Raw genomic sequence first — 18,822 nt, forward strand, 5'->3', positions numbered from 1 at the left:
GTCCTCCATGGAGTCGGACACCGACTCCGACGCTTCTCACATCTCTGCTACTCCTCCGAGGAATCCCTTCCGAGAGCCCTCTACTTCTACAAATAGGGTTTTCCCCCCAGCGACTACAACTTCAAAACCCAGTTCAGCCAAAACGCTGTCCAATCGCTTCCAAGAATCTGAATTCTGTAAACTTCAACCCGAGCAGGCTGATCCTTCACCCTCTTCTGAATTCGCTAGCATCGCTTCCAAGACCCGCAGCTCATACGCTCAAAATCCAGTTCGCAGCGCACCGATTTCGAAAAAAAACTTTCGTTCGAGTGGCTCATCAAAGTCCAGTTCTATTCCAAAATCTTCGAAGAGGAAAAAATGCAGATCTCCTTCCATCGAACGAGAGGCTGCATTAAATCCCCGGTCCGCGATGGGCTGCTCACTAAGTTGTGCTGATCAGATTGATTCGATTAAAATCCAGCGCCTGGGCAGTGGAAAGATAGCTAGTTCTGTACCTAATTCGGATGAAAATGTTCGTGCTGCTGCTCATTTATCAAAGTTCCAGGCTAGATTTGCAAGCAAGCGGAATTTGTCGTTAGATCCATCGGAGAGAGAAAGAAAGCTGGAATCGCATTCAATGACTGACATCGATAATAATGATTGTGTCAAAAGTGGAAGTGATCAAACTGAACTTTTCACGCCAGTAAATTGTGTAGAGCTTGGCCATGTTGTTCAACGTCCGAGGTTAGTTAAAAACCATCCTAATTCGATTTGTCGTTCTGCGGCTACAGCACCGGTTAAGCGTCCAAAACGTGTAAATGAAGGCAATTTCGTGAAGCTCAATATTAATGGCTTTGGGCGGAAGAAGTTTGGAAATAAAGGTGGAAGAAGAAAATTTTCTTCCTCACGTTCTCAAGGCCAGAATTGTCGATGGAAAAGCAAACGGAAATGTAAACCCCAAACTAAATCCGCATCCGATGTTGGTGAAGAAGATGATTTGGTCTCTGATCAAACGCTTCTACAACAGAAGAACTTGAATTTTAATCATGAAATGGTGGAAGAGGCTATAATGGCAGCTCGGGAAGATCCATCAGATCAAAATCTGCAGAACTTGCTGAAGATAACATATGGCTACAATTCTTTCCGTGATGGTCAGCTAGCTGCAATAAAGAAGGTTCTTTTGGGGCAATCTACCATGCTGGTGCTTCCAACTGGTGCCGGAAAATCATTATGCTATCAAGTAATTATACTCCTTCATTTTTATTGTATATTGAAACGGCCTTCAGTTCTCTTGTTTTTGGTCCTAGTTGCAGAACATTGGTTATAATGCTCTGAATTGAGTATTTCTGATTGATGAGATGATCAATTCATATGATTTTGTTGGCCACCATGATATCATTTAGGAAAACCAGTTTCTGAGATTCATTGGGCCTTCGATGAGGTCTCCCCTTTGATATTGAGTGTTCAGCAAGACCAGCTGGTTTGATAATGACTTTGCACTGATAAAAAAATTCTACTGACATTTTGGTTTGATGCAGTTACCTGCCCTGGTTTTGCCAGGAATAACTTTGGTGATAACCCCTTTGGTGGCATTAATGGTTGATCAACTAAAGCACTTGCCTGCGATACTTCCAGGTGGTCTACTTAGCAGCAGTCAGGTAACTCTTTTTAACATTGGAAACTGTGCATGAATTTATTATTATTATTTGTTTTAGACATATAGGAGAGGAAACAAGACTTCATTGTGGTAGAAAGTCATGAATCAGGGATATACCCATGAATAGAGCCAATGGGAGTAACAATAAAGAGAAAGAATGTATAAGAAATAGATAGTGCACATATGCTAAAAGACTTTCTCAATAATTTATCGTTGGAGATGCTATTCCCAGAAAAAAAAAAAAAAAAAGAATACCATTGTAGATTACAGCCGCATCCCTTGTGGAGTGAATATGCTTCTTTTTTCCTTTGAACATTGATTAGTGACATCCCTAAATACCAAATCGTTTATGAGATTTGAACCCAATAATTCATGTTTCTATGTGGCCATGTAGGAGAGGAAACAAGACTTCATTGTGATAGAGCTTGCATCTCCCTTTGCAGCACTAATTTGCTGCACTGTACTGTTAATCACTTTCTTCATTAGACATTGTTCTTGCATTTAACATCTTCCTGTTCACAAGCCTTCTGAGCAAACCAAGAAATTGACCACTATGCTTTGATTAGGCTATATAGACCATTTGTTTGCTTTGGGTACAAAGTTTACTAGTTCACTTACAATTTCTATGTCAATTTTTTTTTATGGGCTTTGAGCTGTTACAACTCTCTCTTTTTAGTTTATTCTACTACAAAAAAATTTATACTTATGAGCTCCATGTTTCTAATGAGATCTGTATTTTGCATATATAGTTGGGAAATTTGAGTAATTAAATGTTAAAATTGATGCTTTTGCAGACAAGTGGAGAAGCTTTGGGAACCCTTGAACAGCTCCTGGCAGGAAAAATAAAGGTGATTACATCTTTTTACTCATCTACGAGTTCATAATTTGGAGTTCTCTGAAGCAGGAAACAGATTGTAACTCACAAAAAAATCATCTTGTCCTATTTACATGGTGTCTGTTGAAGATATCTACATTTACAATGTTAAAGAGATTGTGCTTTTGTTAAAAATTTAGTTTAGAGATAGAAATGTTGTTTTAAGTTTTTCAGTAGAAAGAGTTACAAACCTTCATTGTTATGGGGGTTTTTATGCAAGTCATACACCCAAGTTAAAATCTTATTTTTGGTAAGTTAAAGTCAGTTTGCTTTGGGAGTCCTAGTCTGTTTCTTTTCTGAGTGTTGTTATACTCATTTTGTGCTCAAAGTTTATTATAAATTGTCAATCTCTATCCGTTCTCTGAAAGATCAATTTAACAAGCCTCCTTCCAGCCCCTCACTAAGTGTTTTATGATCTCTTTTTTTTAATGATGCTAATTTAATTAAGGAAATGGAAAGATGGAAGAATACAAAAATGGTGGGAAACAACCTTCCACAGTAAACTGATAAAAAAGTTGATGGGGCATACTATGCCATACAAGAAGATGTTGACGCTTCTCAATCTCTTTAACAGTAGATCTGCTATTGTGTTAACAGACCTGAGAATGTGGTTCCAAGAGATATGAAATCCCTGTGAGATATCCATTGAGCCACAAGGTTCTCAACATCCATGGGGGCTCCAGTTACTTTTCCATCCATCCAATAACCACTTTAAAGTCACCCTCAATGATAATAGGGAGCTTAAATCAATATTTGAAGAGTATTAAGCCTTGAAGGAGAGCCATAATTTTGGCTTCAAGAGAATCCTCAATGCCAATCAGTAAGCAAGAGAATGTCACCATGATTATCGTGAAGCATTCCAATACCAGCCATCCCAGGATTGCCTAGTGAGTTGCCATCAAAGTTCAATTTGAGAAAACCTGTTTCGGAGGAGACCATTGATCAATCAGTTGGGGGCTTTGAAGCCAGCATATAACATCAAATTTTTTTCTGAGAAGAGTGCCTGGGGTTTCTTGTTCTCTTTGTTTCTGTGTTTAACCTTTTATTTCATGCAGTGTGAATAAAAAGTAAAAGACTTAAAAAGAAGGTCACTAAAATAGAAGGATAACCTCCTCATTGCTTCTAGTATCTGGATGGAAGTAGCTTGAATACAAGGTTATTTTCACACTTGCTTGGGGTTATAAAGTCCTTCAATTCATACAATGAGTGGAGTTATTGAAATATTTATACAACATAAGTTATTGAGTTATACTCTTTGTTTGTATTTCACATCTGGAAGCCAACTTTGGAATTGCCCCTCATGACTCTAAGCAAGTACTATCTCATTTTGTACCTCAGGTGCTTTTTGTTTCGCCTGAGAGGTTTCTGAATGAGGACTTTTTGTCAAAGTGTGAAACTCTTCCACTTATTTCACTGGTGGTGGTAGATGAAGCCCATTGTCTTTCTGAGTGGTGAGTGACTGTACTGAATCCATCCCCTTTCTCTGTTCTTTAAGTTGAAGGGAGCAAGGTGATTGCAATAATTAAGATGGTGATACTGAAATTCAACTCTTATCAGTAATCAAATTGTTTCCATATTCGTATTGTTAGATAGTTTTGGCTATGTTCTTAGTGGTAGTGGATTGTAATCTTTTACTTGTTCTATAAATTTTGTTCTGATGTTCTGCTCTGTTTTAGGTCCCACAATTTTCGGCCATCATTTTTTAGGATCAAAGCATCACTATTACGAACTAGACTCAATGTTGGATGCGTTCTTGCGATGACAGCAACTGCAACAACAAAGACTGTGCATGCTGTAATGTCTGCTCTTGAGATTCCCACTACCAATCTTATACAAACTTCTCAGTTTCGGGAAAATTTACAGCTATCTGTAACTCTAAGTGGAAGCAGGCAAGCATATCATTTGTATGCAAGTAGAATAAATCATTTATATAATGAAACACACTCTTTCATCTTTTTATGTATTTATAATCCAAATATTAAGGATTTGATTGATGCAGAATAAAGGATTTGATCACTTTGATGAAATCATCTCCTTTGGCTGAAATTCAGAGCATCATCATTTACTGTAAATTTCAGGTAAATCTCACTTTAGTGTGCTTGGCCCCTTCTGTTTCACTACCTTTAGAACCTACTGAAGTTTCTGAAGAAGTATTTTTTTAGACTCAGGCCATGATTATTTACTATTAATTTTGATATGATACTTTCAAATAGCAAGAAATTAAAGGAAAGAGCAGGCTACAAGTATTTAATTAGAAGCACTAGATAAAATTTTAGAGGTCCTACGTAGTAGGGCTTTATTAATTATTGGCCTCAAAATTGATATCTTCCTTGAGGTGTCTCTAGAAAATTTCATTTAAATGTATCTGTAATCTAGTTTTTACAATCTGAAAGGAGCTGGTTTTGTTGTTTTGCAGTTTGAAACAGATATGGTTTGCAAGTATCTTTGTGACAACAATATTTCTGCAAAGGTCTGTATTTAATTTCAGATTTCAGATTTTCCGCTAACGGTTCGCCATTATATGGAAATTTTATCATTTGCAATTACACATAGGGTTAAACTTGGTTTCTGCTGGTCCTTACTTGTGTCGTGTTAGACATCATCCTAGGAGTATTTCTGTTATTCTCATGCTTATGTTGGGGTAGTTTAGGAAGATGGGTGTAAGCAGGACATAAAGAGAATTGCTTTTGTCCGTAGGGGTAGTTTAGTCATTATGAACTACAACTATTTAATGGAAGCTAGAGCCCGAGTTGGGGAAACAAAGAAACCTAAACTTGTTTGCTATCTCTTAGTGTCTCTTTTCCTGTATACCCATAACATCTCTCACTTAAACTCATGCCCCAGCCACATTAAAATTCTTGTCTATATTATATAATGAGTACAGAAAGGTTCTCAATAAATTGTGTGATTATTCCTTCTATTCTTTGCAAATTATATATCCTCACTAAAATCCTTCTCTATCTCATATGAAGTCCATAGAGGTTCCTAATACGTTGTGTGTGATTATTCGCTCTGTCGGTTAAAAATTAGTATTCCTTGCTTCTTAACAATTGTACACAATAAAAGTGATTTACTAATTGTCTTTTTTGCCCATGACCACATTTTGGTAACTCAATTAATATTGCAATCTTCTTATAGAGCTATCATAGTGGTCTTCCTGCAAAAGATAGGAGTCAGGTGCAGGAGTTGTTTTGTTCAAACAAGATTAGAGTGGTACGAACAAGTTCCTTGATGTTTCTCTGCAATATTTCTGAATCTATCATTTTATTATAATTTTGTTTCATAACTACCAGACTAAAGTTTGATCATTACCTTGCAAAAATAATTTTTCCTTTAATAATCATGGCAGGTTGTAGCAACAGTAGCATTCGGGATGGGCCTTGATAAAAGTGACATTGGAGCGGTGCATATCCTTTTTCTTTCTATCTCTCCCCCTCTTTGTCTCTCTCTCTCTCTCCAGAGTATTCATGAATTCCTTTTCTTTTCAGGTGATTCATTACAGCTTACCGGAGAGCTTGGAAGAGTACGTTCAGGTGATCACTATAACAATTTTCATCCTGATGTAGTTCTGAGAGAATCTTTGGTTTCCTATGAGAAAATTTAATGCTTATGTAGGAAACTGGGCGCGCTGGAAGAGATGGTAGGTTATCTTATTGTTATCTTCTTCTAGAAGATGCAACTTATTTCAAGCTACGAAGCTTTTTATACAGGTGCCAACATCTCTTTGTGATTCTCTTTCTCATTCACTCTCTTTTTATCTCTCTTTCTGCTAAAAGGTTTTTGTTTACAGTGAAGGTGTGGATGAATATGTGATAAACAAACTCCTTTGTCAAGTTTTCAATGATAGCGTGAAGTTACCTGGGAGTGTGTGCTCTTTGGTCAAAGAGTCTGCATCTCGAAAATTTGATATGAAAGAAGAGGTACAACTGTTCTTATGTACATATTTCTTTGTTTCATTTTATTGAGCTCAATTTCAACATTATGATTTTACCAATACCTTCACATCTCTCTCAGCTTTTGCTTCAAGTTGTAAAAGTTGGGTCTGACATCAACTATGGTGCTATTTGTTGGATATCCAAAAGTATTAACTCATTGCATTTGTTTGTCCATGTTCCATCCACGTTATTTTCAAACTACTCTGATACGAATCAAACTTTGGAATTACAAACATTGCCCATGTACAGTAATAGTTTCAGTTCTTAAATTGTGAACCTTCTCTGCATTGATTTGATAAACAATGCAGACTTTCTAAGCACATCTTCTGTAACCTTAATTGTTTGTTTCAAGATTTGCCTTCCACTAAAAGAAAAGTTTAAAATTTGAGGAATGGGACAAGTTCCTGTCCATGCAAAGTTTAAAATTTGAGGAATGGGACAAGTTCCTGTCCATGCAATTCACTATTTAAAAAAATATTTTGGCATATTATTATTTTGCATTGTTATGTGGATTTGGCCTTTGGTGTGATGGACATATGAGGAACTTTCTAGTGCGTCGTCTTGAGTTCAATTCTGACCAAGGTATGGAATTCAAAATAATAAAAAAACATTTTAATAATGGGAGATCTAGGGTGAACTCCTTGGAGAACTCCATTGGGATCATGTTGGGATTATAATTTCCAACATGTCATGCATGCATTTTCAGCTGAATATCTCCATAGAGGTCCTATGATGGAGGCCCTCTTTGGACGTCCATGAATGATACTTCCAAGTGATGGTTGCAGGTGATCCTCACTGTTCTAACATACTTGGAGTTGGGTGAAGTGCAGTACTTAAGATTGCTCCCGCATCTAAATGTGAATTGTGCTTTGCAATTTCATAAGGTAAGTACATGTTGTAATTAAGATGTATTATGAGCTGCTCTTTTCTTTGTTATTTCTCTTGATCTTCTAAGATAGCTCAATTTAGCATCGCTGCAGACATCCCCAGAATTGTTTTCCAGGAAAGACAATTTAGTTGCTGCAATTTTGAAGAAGTATGTGTTTCTATCTAGTTTTTGGTTTTTATCAAAGTGATTCAAATTTGCTAAGTAAAGTTTGTTTATGATGTTTTCAGGTCTGAAATCAAGCAAGGAGATTATGTGTTTGACATACCAACCATAGCAAATACTACTAAAATAACTGTAACTGGTTTATTAAATCAGCTGCAGAAGCTAAAGGTATGGATAATTGGTCTGCTAATTCTTATTTGAACTTTAAGGTGGGGTTAGTGATAGCTGGTGCAAAAGTTGATATGAACTAACAATTTGTAAGTTCTTTTATGTCCATAAAAGTTCATGAACTCAAGTGACATCTCTAAAGTCTGCATTGGTGAGTTTAAATTGTTTTTAAAAATTTAATTGCCAACTGCTTGTGCGACCAAAACATGAAAGAACATCCACAGTACCTTTTTTTCTTTTGAATGTCAATTACACATGTTCTTCCTCAGTGATACTTGAAACCAAGACCTCAAATTATAAACCCCTAATGTGGGCATTGAGCCAAAAAGGTTCAATGCTCAATGCCCACATTCAATGGTACTTCTTTTGTGGCTTAAATCTTCACCTAGGGTCCATTTGTTTCTTGGACTAGTGAATATACATGAGGTTATGATTATCGTGAACCCCTCATATTCACCTTAATTTATCCAATATACTTCATAATATTATCCAAATCACAATTGCTTCAACTGATAATTAGTAAAACAGAAGTAGTTCAATTTTCAGAGATATTGATGTCATCAGCTCCTAAGACTTGAATCGTTTAAACTTCATCATTCCAGTGGAATTGAATCTCTACTTCAACACATTTCAAACAAGATATATAAAGAGGGCCGCATTTTGTAGACTAATTTCCTACCTTTAATTCTTTTAGTTCTGGACAGTCTTTTAGCTGCAGAATAATTTCTAAACTTGCAAGAGTTCAGAACAAAATGTTCTACCTTATTAAATCTCCTCTAGCCCCCCTTGCCACAGCACTTTTCTTTTTGGTTTGGTGATTATAATTAATGTCAGTAATACCTTTGTTTTTATGTTTCCACCTTGAATTCTTTTCAGCTTGGTATAATAAGGTGTATATAAATGATACTTTTTTACGATAATATGATGGTTAATCAATATAATATATCAGTAAATAGACTTGCCTGGTTTTTTGTCTAGAAGGCCGTGTCGTACTATGTCATGTTTATTCATTCGAGTTGGTATTATGAACACTGCATTTTCTCTTGTAGACACTGGGAGAAATAACTTATGAGATGAAGGATCCAGCCTTTTGTTACACCATTGAGAAAAAGCCAAGTGATATTTGTTCTCTCACTTCACAGATCACTAGATGGTTATCTGAGGTTGAAAGCTGTAAGGTGTGTTTTCCTTTATTGAATACTTTTTTCCTTTAAGAAATCTATTTTGATAGTAACACTAAGAAAGCATTGATCCAAGTTGTAACAAATTAGACTTGGTTTATTAAATTGTATTATTTTTTCTAATATTTCTTCACAAAAAATTAAACATTCATTTGCTTATTGATCATGGAGTGAAATGTAAAAAAAACTTATATTCTTTAGATTAATTTTTTGTTTATTATCACTTTGGTTTTATTTAAAATATATCATGTAATAGTTTATATAACAAATATTTAGGATTCAAAAGATCCTATGCTTATTAATTGAGAAGAGGCCTCCTAATTTCTGTTAGTCATTTTGGGATGAATTTGAACCCAATTTTAACTCTATACTTACAAATGCATGGGTAATGCTGATTAGTTTTTGCTTATGAATAGGTTAAGAAACTAGATACCATGTACAATGCTGCCATATTTGCTGCAAAAGAATGCAAGGGAGCTCAGGGATGCAATGAGTCTGTGCATACACCTTGCTTACAAAGAAAAATCTCTAATTATTTTTGTGGAGACCATGATGCATCTGATAGCAACTTCTCAAATAATACAGGATCAAGAAGGTTGGTTACAACATCCTCTCTCTCTCTCTCCTCCCCCCTCTCCCCCTTTCTCTCTCTCCCTTTCTTAACACTAATGTAGGATAGTGAACAGTTCAATTTGGGAGAGGTTTAATTTAGGTAAGAGACACAGGATGTTGGAGACAAATTATTTAGGCTTGAAAAGAATTTAATCACATGCCAAATCTATAAAAAATTTAACCTAAAGTGTGAAAAATAATTTGATTGACCACAAAGTGGCACTTATAAGTAGGGGTGGCATCGAGCCGAGCCCGAACCTGCCTAGACTTGAGCCTAAAATTGTTATTGAGCTCGAGCCTAATAATTTTAACTGAGTTTGAGCCGAGCTCGAGCTTCAACATTCATTTTAAATTTTTCAAAAAATGCATGTTAAATAAATTGTATATAAAATTATGTATAAATTTTACATAAAATTGGGTTGGGGGGGGGGGGGGGGGGGTGTCGATTATTTCTTCCCAATACTTAGGTATCCGCCGAGACGACGCGGAGGAAGGGGATTATGGCGCTGGCGAGGACCTGTCGTCGGGGATGACGGCGGCGGAAACAGAGGCGAGGGGAGGAAGAAATCGAACGGACGGCCACAGAGGCGGCCGACGAGCAGCTGTCGACGGCGACAACAACGGACGGGAGGGGCTCAGCAATGACAAGGGGAGGAAAAAATTTTCCACCCCTCGCTCCCTCTCTCGACTCAGCTCGTTAACGAGCTGTCGAGCCGAACCTGGATTCGGTCGAGCTCGGCTCGTTAATTTAAATGAGCCGATCCCGGATCTCGAACTCGGCTTGAGATCCAGGGATACTGAGCTCGAGCAGCTCGCGAGCCGGCTCGGTTCGAAGCCACCCCTACTTATAAGATACTAGAAAAGGAGGGGATATACCTTTATGATGATAATCTTCCTATGCATAATTCTCCTATAGGATTTGAATTTGTTTCCAACACAATAATTTTTGTGGTTTGATTCGGTAAGACATCAGGGTTTAAGGGAAAAAAAGAAAGTTGAGGAATCTTGTGTTTTTCCCAATTTGGTTTCTACAATCTACCAAATAATAAAATTTGATTATGAAACAAGAACGAAAAGTATGTACAATGAAAAATGATGTTGAAATTAGAAAAACATTGGTTGAAAAACAAACCCTAAGGGTAAAATTGTACAGGTAATGAGTAAAACTGTACAGGAATTTGCTATAGTTATAGATAGCATCTGGCTATAACGGCCCAAATTAAAACATTAACTAAAACTAAGAGTCAATGTTAAAATCATATAAGAAACCTTAGAGGACCTAAAGCAAACCCAAATCAAAACCCAATTAAATATATGCCGTACAATGGATAAACCCTAATAAAATAAAACAAAAATTAAAATAAGTTTCTAAATTTGCTAAAATTGCATGAACTCAAATTTTTGTTTCTTTAGCCCAATAGCCAAGTATATTTTTTCCTTCCTTCGGTAAAAGATTAAAACACTGGATCCTGATCTCACTCACAGTATTACATTAGTTGCATGATGGCTGTTATGATTAAGTGGTACTGAGGCATATGTTGTTTGATTTGCAGCCCATTTTTACGTGCAGATATAAAGGTTAGTTATGCTTGCAGTTCATATCTTTAATTTGAAGAGTTTCATGTTAAATAGATGACAAGGTTTTTTGATACTCAAAATGATTCTATATTCAATTTTTGCTTCTATAGGTGTTTTTGCAGAGCAATTCACAAATCAAGTTCACACCGAGACAAGTTACAAGAATAATGCATGGTGTCTCCAGCCCAGCATTCCCATCTGCGGCTTGGTCCAAGACCCATTTCTGGTCTTTACTATATACTAAATCATGTTCTTTCAAATGCATTTTAACTGTTCTCTTCCCCACACCCCTCTTTTCCCTCGTTCTCTATCATTGTCTATATCTATGTATATGGTCTGTAACGTATTACACTACCACTAACAACTACAATAATAGTATATGAGTAAAAAATAGTAATATTTTGAATAATGAGTTGGTTTATAAGGAGTTACTAAGATACGACAGCAAGACCCACCAGAAAAAAAGGGGGGAAAACAAAAAATGCAAAAGAGGGTAGCAAAATTGCTACACCCTGAAAAACAGTTTGATGGAAGTTCATAACAGGGTATTGATGGTCAGCCTATTCCCTTAGCAAGACCCACCAGAAAAAAAAAGGGGGGAAAAACAAAAAATACAAAAGAGGGTAGCAAAATTGCTACACCCCAAAAAACAGTTTGATGGAAGTTCACAACAGAGTATTGATGGTTAGCTCATTCTCTTACCAAGATAACCATTGACGTGAGTTGATCAATTGAAGCATGTACTACCACTTGATAGGAAAAGAGGATATGCTTAGAAATTCTGCATGATAGCAATCAAATCAACAAGAGGGTAAAGAATCTTCTCTTTTGCAATGACATGCTTGTAAAAAAGTTTTTAAAAAGCTTAACTAATAGAGAAGGCACAAATCTAAAGTCTCAGGAGACACAGGTGTAATGTGATGGGTGTGAGAACAACTGGAACCTACTAGACCTCCTTTGTGGGTAAGCAAGACTGCTCCTAATGCAAATCACATCCCATATTGCCTTTTGGAATTTAGAAAAAGATTTCAGGTCATTTAATCTTAAATTGATGACATTCAGATAAAGAAATGCTAAATAATGTTGTAGTCTTTTAATGCAAGTGCTTTCTATGTTTAAGTTGTAGTAGGAAAATGTCTGTTTGACACTATTGGAACTTCCTAACCTTAGTAGTTGTTCTTAATGTAGATCACCATAGAGCTTCTGTTCAGAGGTTCTGCAATGGTGCTTGATGCATATTGCCTTAGATGTGCTTGAAGCATGATGCATACTAGTACCTTAGGCTTTGGGTTATTATATACGTAGGAAGTTGAATAACTCAGCTTAATTCAACATGCCTTGTACCTTTTATGTACGGAATTTCTTTGACAATCCTTAAAGTTACATGCTTACTGGATCATATAAGAGGTACAAAAATTAAAGTGTTTTGCCTATTCTATGCTGGTTTAAACTTTAACTGAATAGTTGTGTTTTTAGACCTAGCCTTCATCATGTTCATTAGCAAAAAAATTTAGGTCCAGTGGAGCTACTCGTGTTGATTCATTTCCATTCAATTATAATTTTTGCATGTGTTGATGGGTGCTGCATGGAGATTACCATAAAGCCACCATTTCATCTATAGCAAGCATTACAAATAGGGTGCTCATGGGTTGGGTTTTTAAAAACTTGACCTGCCCCATGAGCCCCACCCAAAACCTGTCCTCATGAACCCTTGTCACAGGATTGGAAATCCAACCCTGTCCCGCTTTATCCCCTATTCCCCCACCCCATCCTTGCATCCCTGGCCTATTGGCCCATTCCAACTCTCTTTCCAAGAATGCCCATGTTTAAGTTAGTTTATCTTTTTTTTAAATGTTATGTCAGTCATGTTTTTAAAAGGAAAAGGCATAAGACCATTTAGATTTCTGGCTTAACTTGTCCTTTTCCTCAAATACCTTCTTACTACTCTTAGGAAAAAAAAAGAGAAGCTATATAACTTTTTAAAACATATCAAGGGTGATAAGACCACATGGGTTAGGGTGAAGAAATCTCATTCCCACCCCAAACCTGTGGTGATGGATTGATCCTTCCCCCCGCCCCCCCACCCCGGCCCAAACATACATACACACCATGTGAACCACTGCTTGTGAAACATTTGAGGTGATCAAAGGCTTCAATAGAAGTGTTATAGTCCAAAACCTCTGGGAATGAAATAATTGCAGTTACAACGCTTAAATCTGCAAGTTATTGTTACTAATATTAAAAAGCAACTTCTCTATCTTGTCTGTATCAGTTGTTATTATTTTTGGTATCCTTTTGGCTCCCTCGTTTTTGTCCTAGGCTGTTATCTGGTGGGCCACTAAGCATTTATTCTTTTGCTCTTTAAATGACATTTACAAAAGCGACTTTTTATGGCCAAAATAATGTGACTCTATTTGGATTTGTTTCATCAGCTATTTTCTTAAATTGTGTCATATGGGTACGATTCCCAAGGTTAAGTTTACTCTCTGTAGCTGCTTGAGAAGCTAAGCTGATTACGGTTTTGCATCTGATAGGGGGCGTTATTCACAGATAGACTTCCCTGTAGTCATGGAAGCTGCAAAAATGGAGTTGCTGAACTTTTCTCAGAAGGGTACACTTTGAAGGCGGCAAGTGTTTATAGCCCAATGAATGTTTTTAGCTGTAAGAAGGCCAAGGGGGAGATGAAGAAAATTTCTGACCATGTGTTGGCTTTTGTCTTGTTCCTCAGAGTATGTATCTTCTCTAAAATTATCAATTTTACCGTTTATCTTTTTAATATAAATCAGAAGCACATTCCAGCAATTTTACCGTTTATCTTAGAGTATGTATCTTCTCTAAGATTATCAATTTTACCATTTATCTTTTTAGTATAAATCAGAAGCACATTCCAACAACCTTCTCTTGCAGCGCTGGTCTAGCAACTTTTGAGTTCAGTGTCCACATTCAGCTATATCTGCTGGAGTCTGTCAAGCATTTAGAAACATCTTTATCTGATTCATTTTGTGGTTCACTGTAGAGAAACTGAAAATGTTTTTTTTTTAATCCAAAAAACTTATTTCTCTCAATAAGGCATATCTTCATCCTGCTGAGAGTAAAAACCAACCAACCAAGCAATTTGTATTGCCTTAGCTCTTTAGAGCAGTGGTATCTGAATTTATAGAATGAAGATAAAAAACTTGGATATCTTCTATCCAGGCCAGTCAAGCTGGACTTAATTCAAAAGTGCCAGTTTCAAATGATCTGGGCAAGTCAATTTGAAGCAGATTCTTGTTCCTCACTCCAAAGGTACGTTCCTTCTTCAATCAATCTTCTTATCAGAAATAATATAGTTAAATCAATTTACAAGTGCATTCTGTTTTCTATCGATAAGAGATGTATAAATAATATGTTTTCAATATTCTTATGGTGATTTTGACTCCTGAACTATAAAAATGGTCTTTAGGAAAGATACCCTGAAAGAACTAAGATGTTCTTCTATCACTAAGGTTTAATATTTACTGGAATGACATAATGCAATAGCATTTTTGGTCTGAACATGAGTGTTTTGCTGATTTTAATGGTCAAATTTCTCATATAATTTGAACATTAAAACGTGGAGAAGCTTTGTGACATTGATGTATTGGTCTACACAGGGTTGAAACATGGAGCTTCCCGGCAGTTTATTTGTCACCGGCGAGAAGATATGATGTCTGCAAAATGAATTTTATGTTCTTGAGTGTGTAGAGTTGTACAGTGGAGCTCAATTCCTGCTTTCTATTAACCTTACACTTGTTTGTTTGTCACCCGAACTGAACCTTGGTAATAAATAGCTTGGTAGATTTTGCTGTTGGATCTTATCAAACTGATTCAAAGGGATACTGTGGATAAGGTTGCAAAGGGTGAAGTGCAGGTCCTGTTGGCTATTTTCTCTGCATATTCTTTATATATATCAGCTGTTTGAAGGCTGGTCAAATTTTGGTACAGAATTATTCCTTAAATCCCTTTTTCTTCCTGAACCAAAGCTGGGAAAGGGAGAAAGATGCGACGGCGAAAACAGAGGAGTGTACCAAAGCAGCTTCCAACACGGGATGAAGGGAGGTATTGGTGATGTGCTATCCAAATCCGGCTGAGATTCTCCCGTAGATCCTCTAACCAGAGCAGCTTCCGACAGAGGTATGAACACGGATCATACACTATTATAGCGGTGAAACTGTGGAATTCGGCTTGATTTGCTCGTGTGAATGTTTATGGGAGAGATGTTCTCCTGGGGGGAAGAAGATTGAACAGAAGCTATTTTACGAAATCCTCCCAGAGAGAAAGGCCTCTCTTCTCCAGATGTTACATTCACTACACCAGGCTTCTCCCCCCTATTGAGAAATGAAGAACGTCGTCAGTTGCAGAGGTTCAAAATCGGCGAAGCCGAAGCAGTCGACAAAGAGGGGAAATCGAAATTCGAACAAGCAAATCGATCGACAGATCAGCTAACGGCCGATCCTACCCGGTCAACTAGGTAAGATCCCTACCGTTATATCTGGCAACGGCCGAAACTATCGAGGGAACTCGGTCAGATTTCTTTCCGTGTGCCTGAAAACGCCTGTTAACTGAGTCACCGGTTGGACTCGGTCAGATTTTTATCATAATGCCTGAAACGGCCGATTTAAACGAGTTAATTCGGTCTGACTCGGTAAGTGTTGTTGCCGTTACATGTAGAAAAAACGTTACAAAGCCGTTACGGTCCATTGGTAACGTCCGATATGACGTTACAACATGTTTGTAGCGTCCGATATGACAATGTAACGGTCTACTTTAGTGTTTGTAACGGCCGATACAGGACAAAATAGATCCGATATATCGGACATATATCGTAACTCATCGGATATCGTAACATACCGGTATGTTACGATACACGGAACGATATCCATATGTTACGATATGTATCCGATATATCGGGCCTATTTTGGTCATGTATCGACCGTTACAAACACTAATGTAGACCGTTACATTGTCATATCGGGCGATACAAACATGTTGTAACGGAATATCGGCCGTTACCAATGGATCGTAACGGCTTTGTAATTTTTTTCTACATGTAACGGCAACAACACTTACCGAGTTGACTCGTTTAAATCGGCCGTTCCAGGCATTATGATAGAAATCTGACCGAGTTTACCTGATTGTTTTGACCGAGTCAAATAGATCGGAGTGGGCTGATTGTCGTAGAACGCCGAGTTGACTCGGGCTATCTGCAATTATATACCGAGTTGACACGGCTTTGTTCTCTTTGAGTAACTCGGATCACACGGACGAACCGAGTTCTCTGCGTCACACCAATTCGCGAGAGATCAGCGTTGGTCCCTCGCGACGGTGTGAAACCTTTCTCTCTGCTTCGCCGTCACCAGATCGGAAGAAGGACAGGCTTCAATGATATTTTCGAAGATAACTCGGCAGAAGGGGAGTTATCTATTTTATTCAGAAAAAAAAAAAAGGCTTTTTGCTGAAATGGCGAATGCAGCTTAATCGTCGACGACAGAAGACTGTAAAACACCCGAAGCTAGAGGAGAAGAACCAGGGTATCATCAGAACAAAAAAAATGAACTGACTAGTTTATAGAACCCGGACTCAGCCGTTTGAAGGCTGATCATGGTGGACCTCCCTTCTCAGAGACCGGTCGAAATCAGTCCATTAAAGCTGCTTAAAAGATTTTTCTTTTTTCGTCCGTCTGTTCAGTAAAATTCCGAAAGACCTTGCTTCTCTTTTCGTCAAATAATCAGAGAAGAAGGGGATGATGGATCGGTTCGTCGACGATCTCAGCTAAGCGAGAAATTGATTCTAACTCTTAGTCCCACATGGATAAATTAAACCTGGATTACCGAAGTTAAATAACGTGCAACAACATAGTTCTATCACGACCTTACTTGAACAGGATCTGTTCTATAGATCGTACAATTTGTGTCCTTTGCACTAAGGAGACAAGCACCAAAGTCTGGTTGATGAATCAGGACCGTGCGATCAGAGCGTGATTAACGGCCAAGGTTATCCTCTCGGGGATTGTCCATCTGGTTGCGGAGGATCGTTCTCAGCTGGTCTCGGCCGGCTGAGATGGTCGCATGGTTGTCTGACAGACTCCGATCTCTCTTTTTATCAAATTTTGGTACAACAGATTTATTCCTTCAATCCCTTTTTCTTCAAAGCTGGGAAAGGGGGGAAGATGCAACGACGAAAACAGAGGCTCTTCGTCCCTGCAACCAAAGCAGCTTCCAACACGGGATAAAGGGAAGTGAGATTCCCCCGTAGATCCTCTAACCAGAGCAGCTTCCAACAGAGGTATGAACTGTGGAATTCGCCTTGATTTGGTTGTGTGAATGTTAATGGGAGAGATGTTCTCCTGGTGGTGTATTATTGCTCATTTTGTGGCAGAAAATTTTGTATAACTGGATCTGATCTGTAGAGGGTGATATCCCTGTTTGTTTAGATTGTGCTGAATAAGGATAGATTAGCAGCATTTAAAGGTCAGGCTGAAAAGATTCATGAGAAGTCCCTGGAGGGAAGTGAATTTTCTGAAGTCCAGGCTGATATGGGTGCTATAGAGTTGCCAGAAAGTAGTTGCAATAACTTGATTGGCCCAAGCAAAAGGAATACTGAGCAGGTATCTGGTCTCAAGGGGAACACATTGGAGAAATTTAAGCAGTACGTTGTGGGTCCACAAGTTGTAGCATTGCAAAGGATTTCTTGGACATGGGGGTAGCAATTGCAGAAGTTGTGACCTTTGTGATTGATAAAGATGCTGCAGTGACAGCCTACTCCATGAGATTGAAGTTTCTGGTGCATCAACACCTGACTGCATGTTTATAGTAGCCAGAGAAAAAGAAGAGAGCCTCACAAGTACCATGTCTTCACAAAATGAAGATTTGGCTTCCCCAGATTTAAAAAATACAGCAGAAGCAGCACAAAATGCTGCAGACTCTGCAGTAATAGATAAAGATGCTCCTGTTTCAGCTTCAGAGTCTGACATGACAGATAATGGTCAAGGTATAAGTGGTATCTTTTACCTAGTTGAATGTTAGTTTGAATTTTTCCATTCCATATACTCATTTGCTCCTTATTTTTCATTACCTTTATTACTTCTATGATTCAAGCTTTTCTGTATGTGGACTAAACTTCCTGGGTTTTAGGCAGGAGAATTGTAGTGGCTAATAACATTCAACCAACCAATCTCTTTACACTTCCAACCATTTAGTCTCCTCTTATCTGAGTTCACTTCAACAGCTTTATTCTTTTTTATTAAATTTCTTACATGAACAGTAATAACTTCCTAGTATCTAGTAATGTTTGTTTAATATCTCTCTCTTTTAGTTCTTTGATTGTATTGTAGGCTTGTTTCAGTAAATGCCAATACGTTTTCAGTTTATCACTGTTTGACAATTTGTAGCATCTATAATTTTATTCGAAGCCATTTTTCAGTTTAAATAACAATATTCTGCACTGTTTTGGTGCCATTGATCCAAATATGAAGTCAGAACCTTCTGTTGTTGTTAAAATACCATTTCGAGGGTATTTCAGTTATTTTACATATACTGATTGATCTTAGCATGGTTCTGTTAGATAGATAATTTCATTATGTTTCGAGTTTCATATAATTTTGAGTTGTATTTTATGAGTTATAGGAGTTTTTATAACTAAGGATATTTCTGTCTTTTTTCTGTAATTATGGCTTAAGTGGAGAATAAATGGGGAGAGCTTGTACTTTTCTGGCACAAACTCTAACTCTTGCTGCTGCTTCTCCTTCTTTTCTGAAACTTTTCTCTCTC

At 37.5% G+C, this 18,822-nt stretch overlaps 1 protein-coding gene and 1 non-coding gene across 2 annotated transcripts; both read left to right on the forward strand.

The window, feature by feature from the left end:
- Positions 1 to 7: 7 nt before the first annotated feature.
- On the forward strand, positions 8 to 13,741 carry LOC137962472 (ATP-dependent DNA helicase Q-like 5). Its single transcript, XM_068809356.1, has 20 exons — positions 8 to 1,219; positions 1,518 to 1,637; positions 2,431 to 2,484; positions 3,849 to 3,961; positions 4,187 to 4,399; positions 4,510 to 4,588; positions 4,927 to 4,980; positions 5,649 to 5,723; positions 5,860 to 5,913; positions 5,999 to 6,043; positions 6,126 to 6,220; positions 6,301 to 6,430; positions 7,231 to 7,329; positions 7,426 to 7,481; positions 7,562 to 7,664; positions 8,714 to 8,842; positions 9,262 to 9,440; positions 11,011 to 11,035; positions 11,146 to 11,261; positions 13,570 to 13,741. The coding sequence occupies exons 1-20, from the start codon at positions 8 to 10 to the stop codon at positions 13,655 to 13,657; spliced, it is 3,039 nt and encodes a 1,012-aa protein (XP_068665457.1). The 3' UTR covers positions 13,658 to 13,741.
- Positions 13,742 to 16,919: 3,178 nt separating this feature from the next.
- Positions 16,920 to 17,139, forward strand: LOC137964398 (small nucleolar RNA U3). The gene has a single exon (XR_011115594.1). It is a non-coding gene; the product is annotated as a small nucleolar RNA U3 (small nucleolar RNA).
- Positions 17,140 to 18,822: the final 1,683 nt, after the last annotated feature.

This window comes from Aristolochia californica, unplaced genomic scaffold, assembly GCF_029961685.1.
Source record: "Aristolochia californica isolate CCGP_79_NKW_82.1479 unplaced genomic scaffold, dmAriCali1.0.hap1 SCAF_4, whole genome shotgun sequence".
Classification (NCBI taxonomy): domain Eukaryota; kingdom Viridiplantae; phylum Streptophyta; class Magnoliopsida; order Piperales; family Aristolochiaceae; genus Aristolochia; species Aristolochia californica.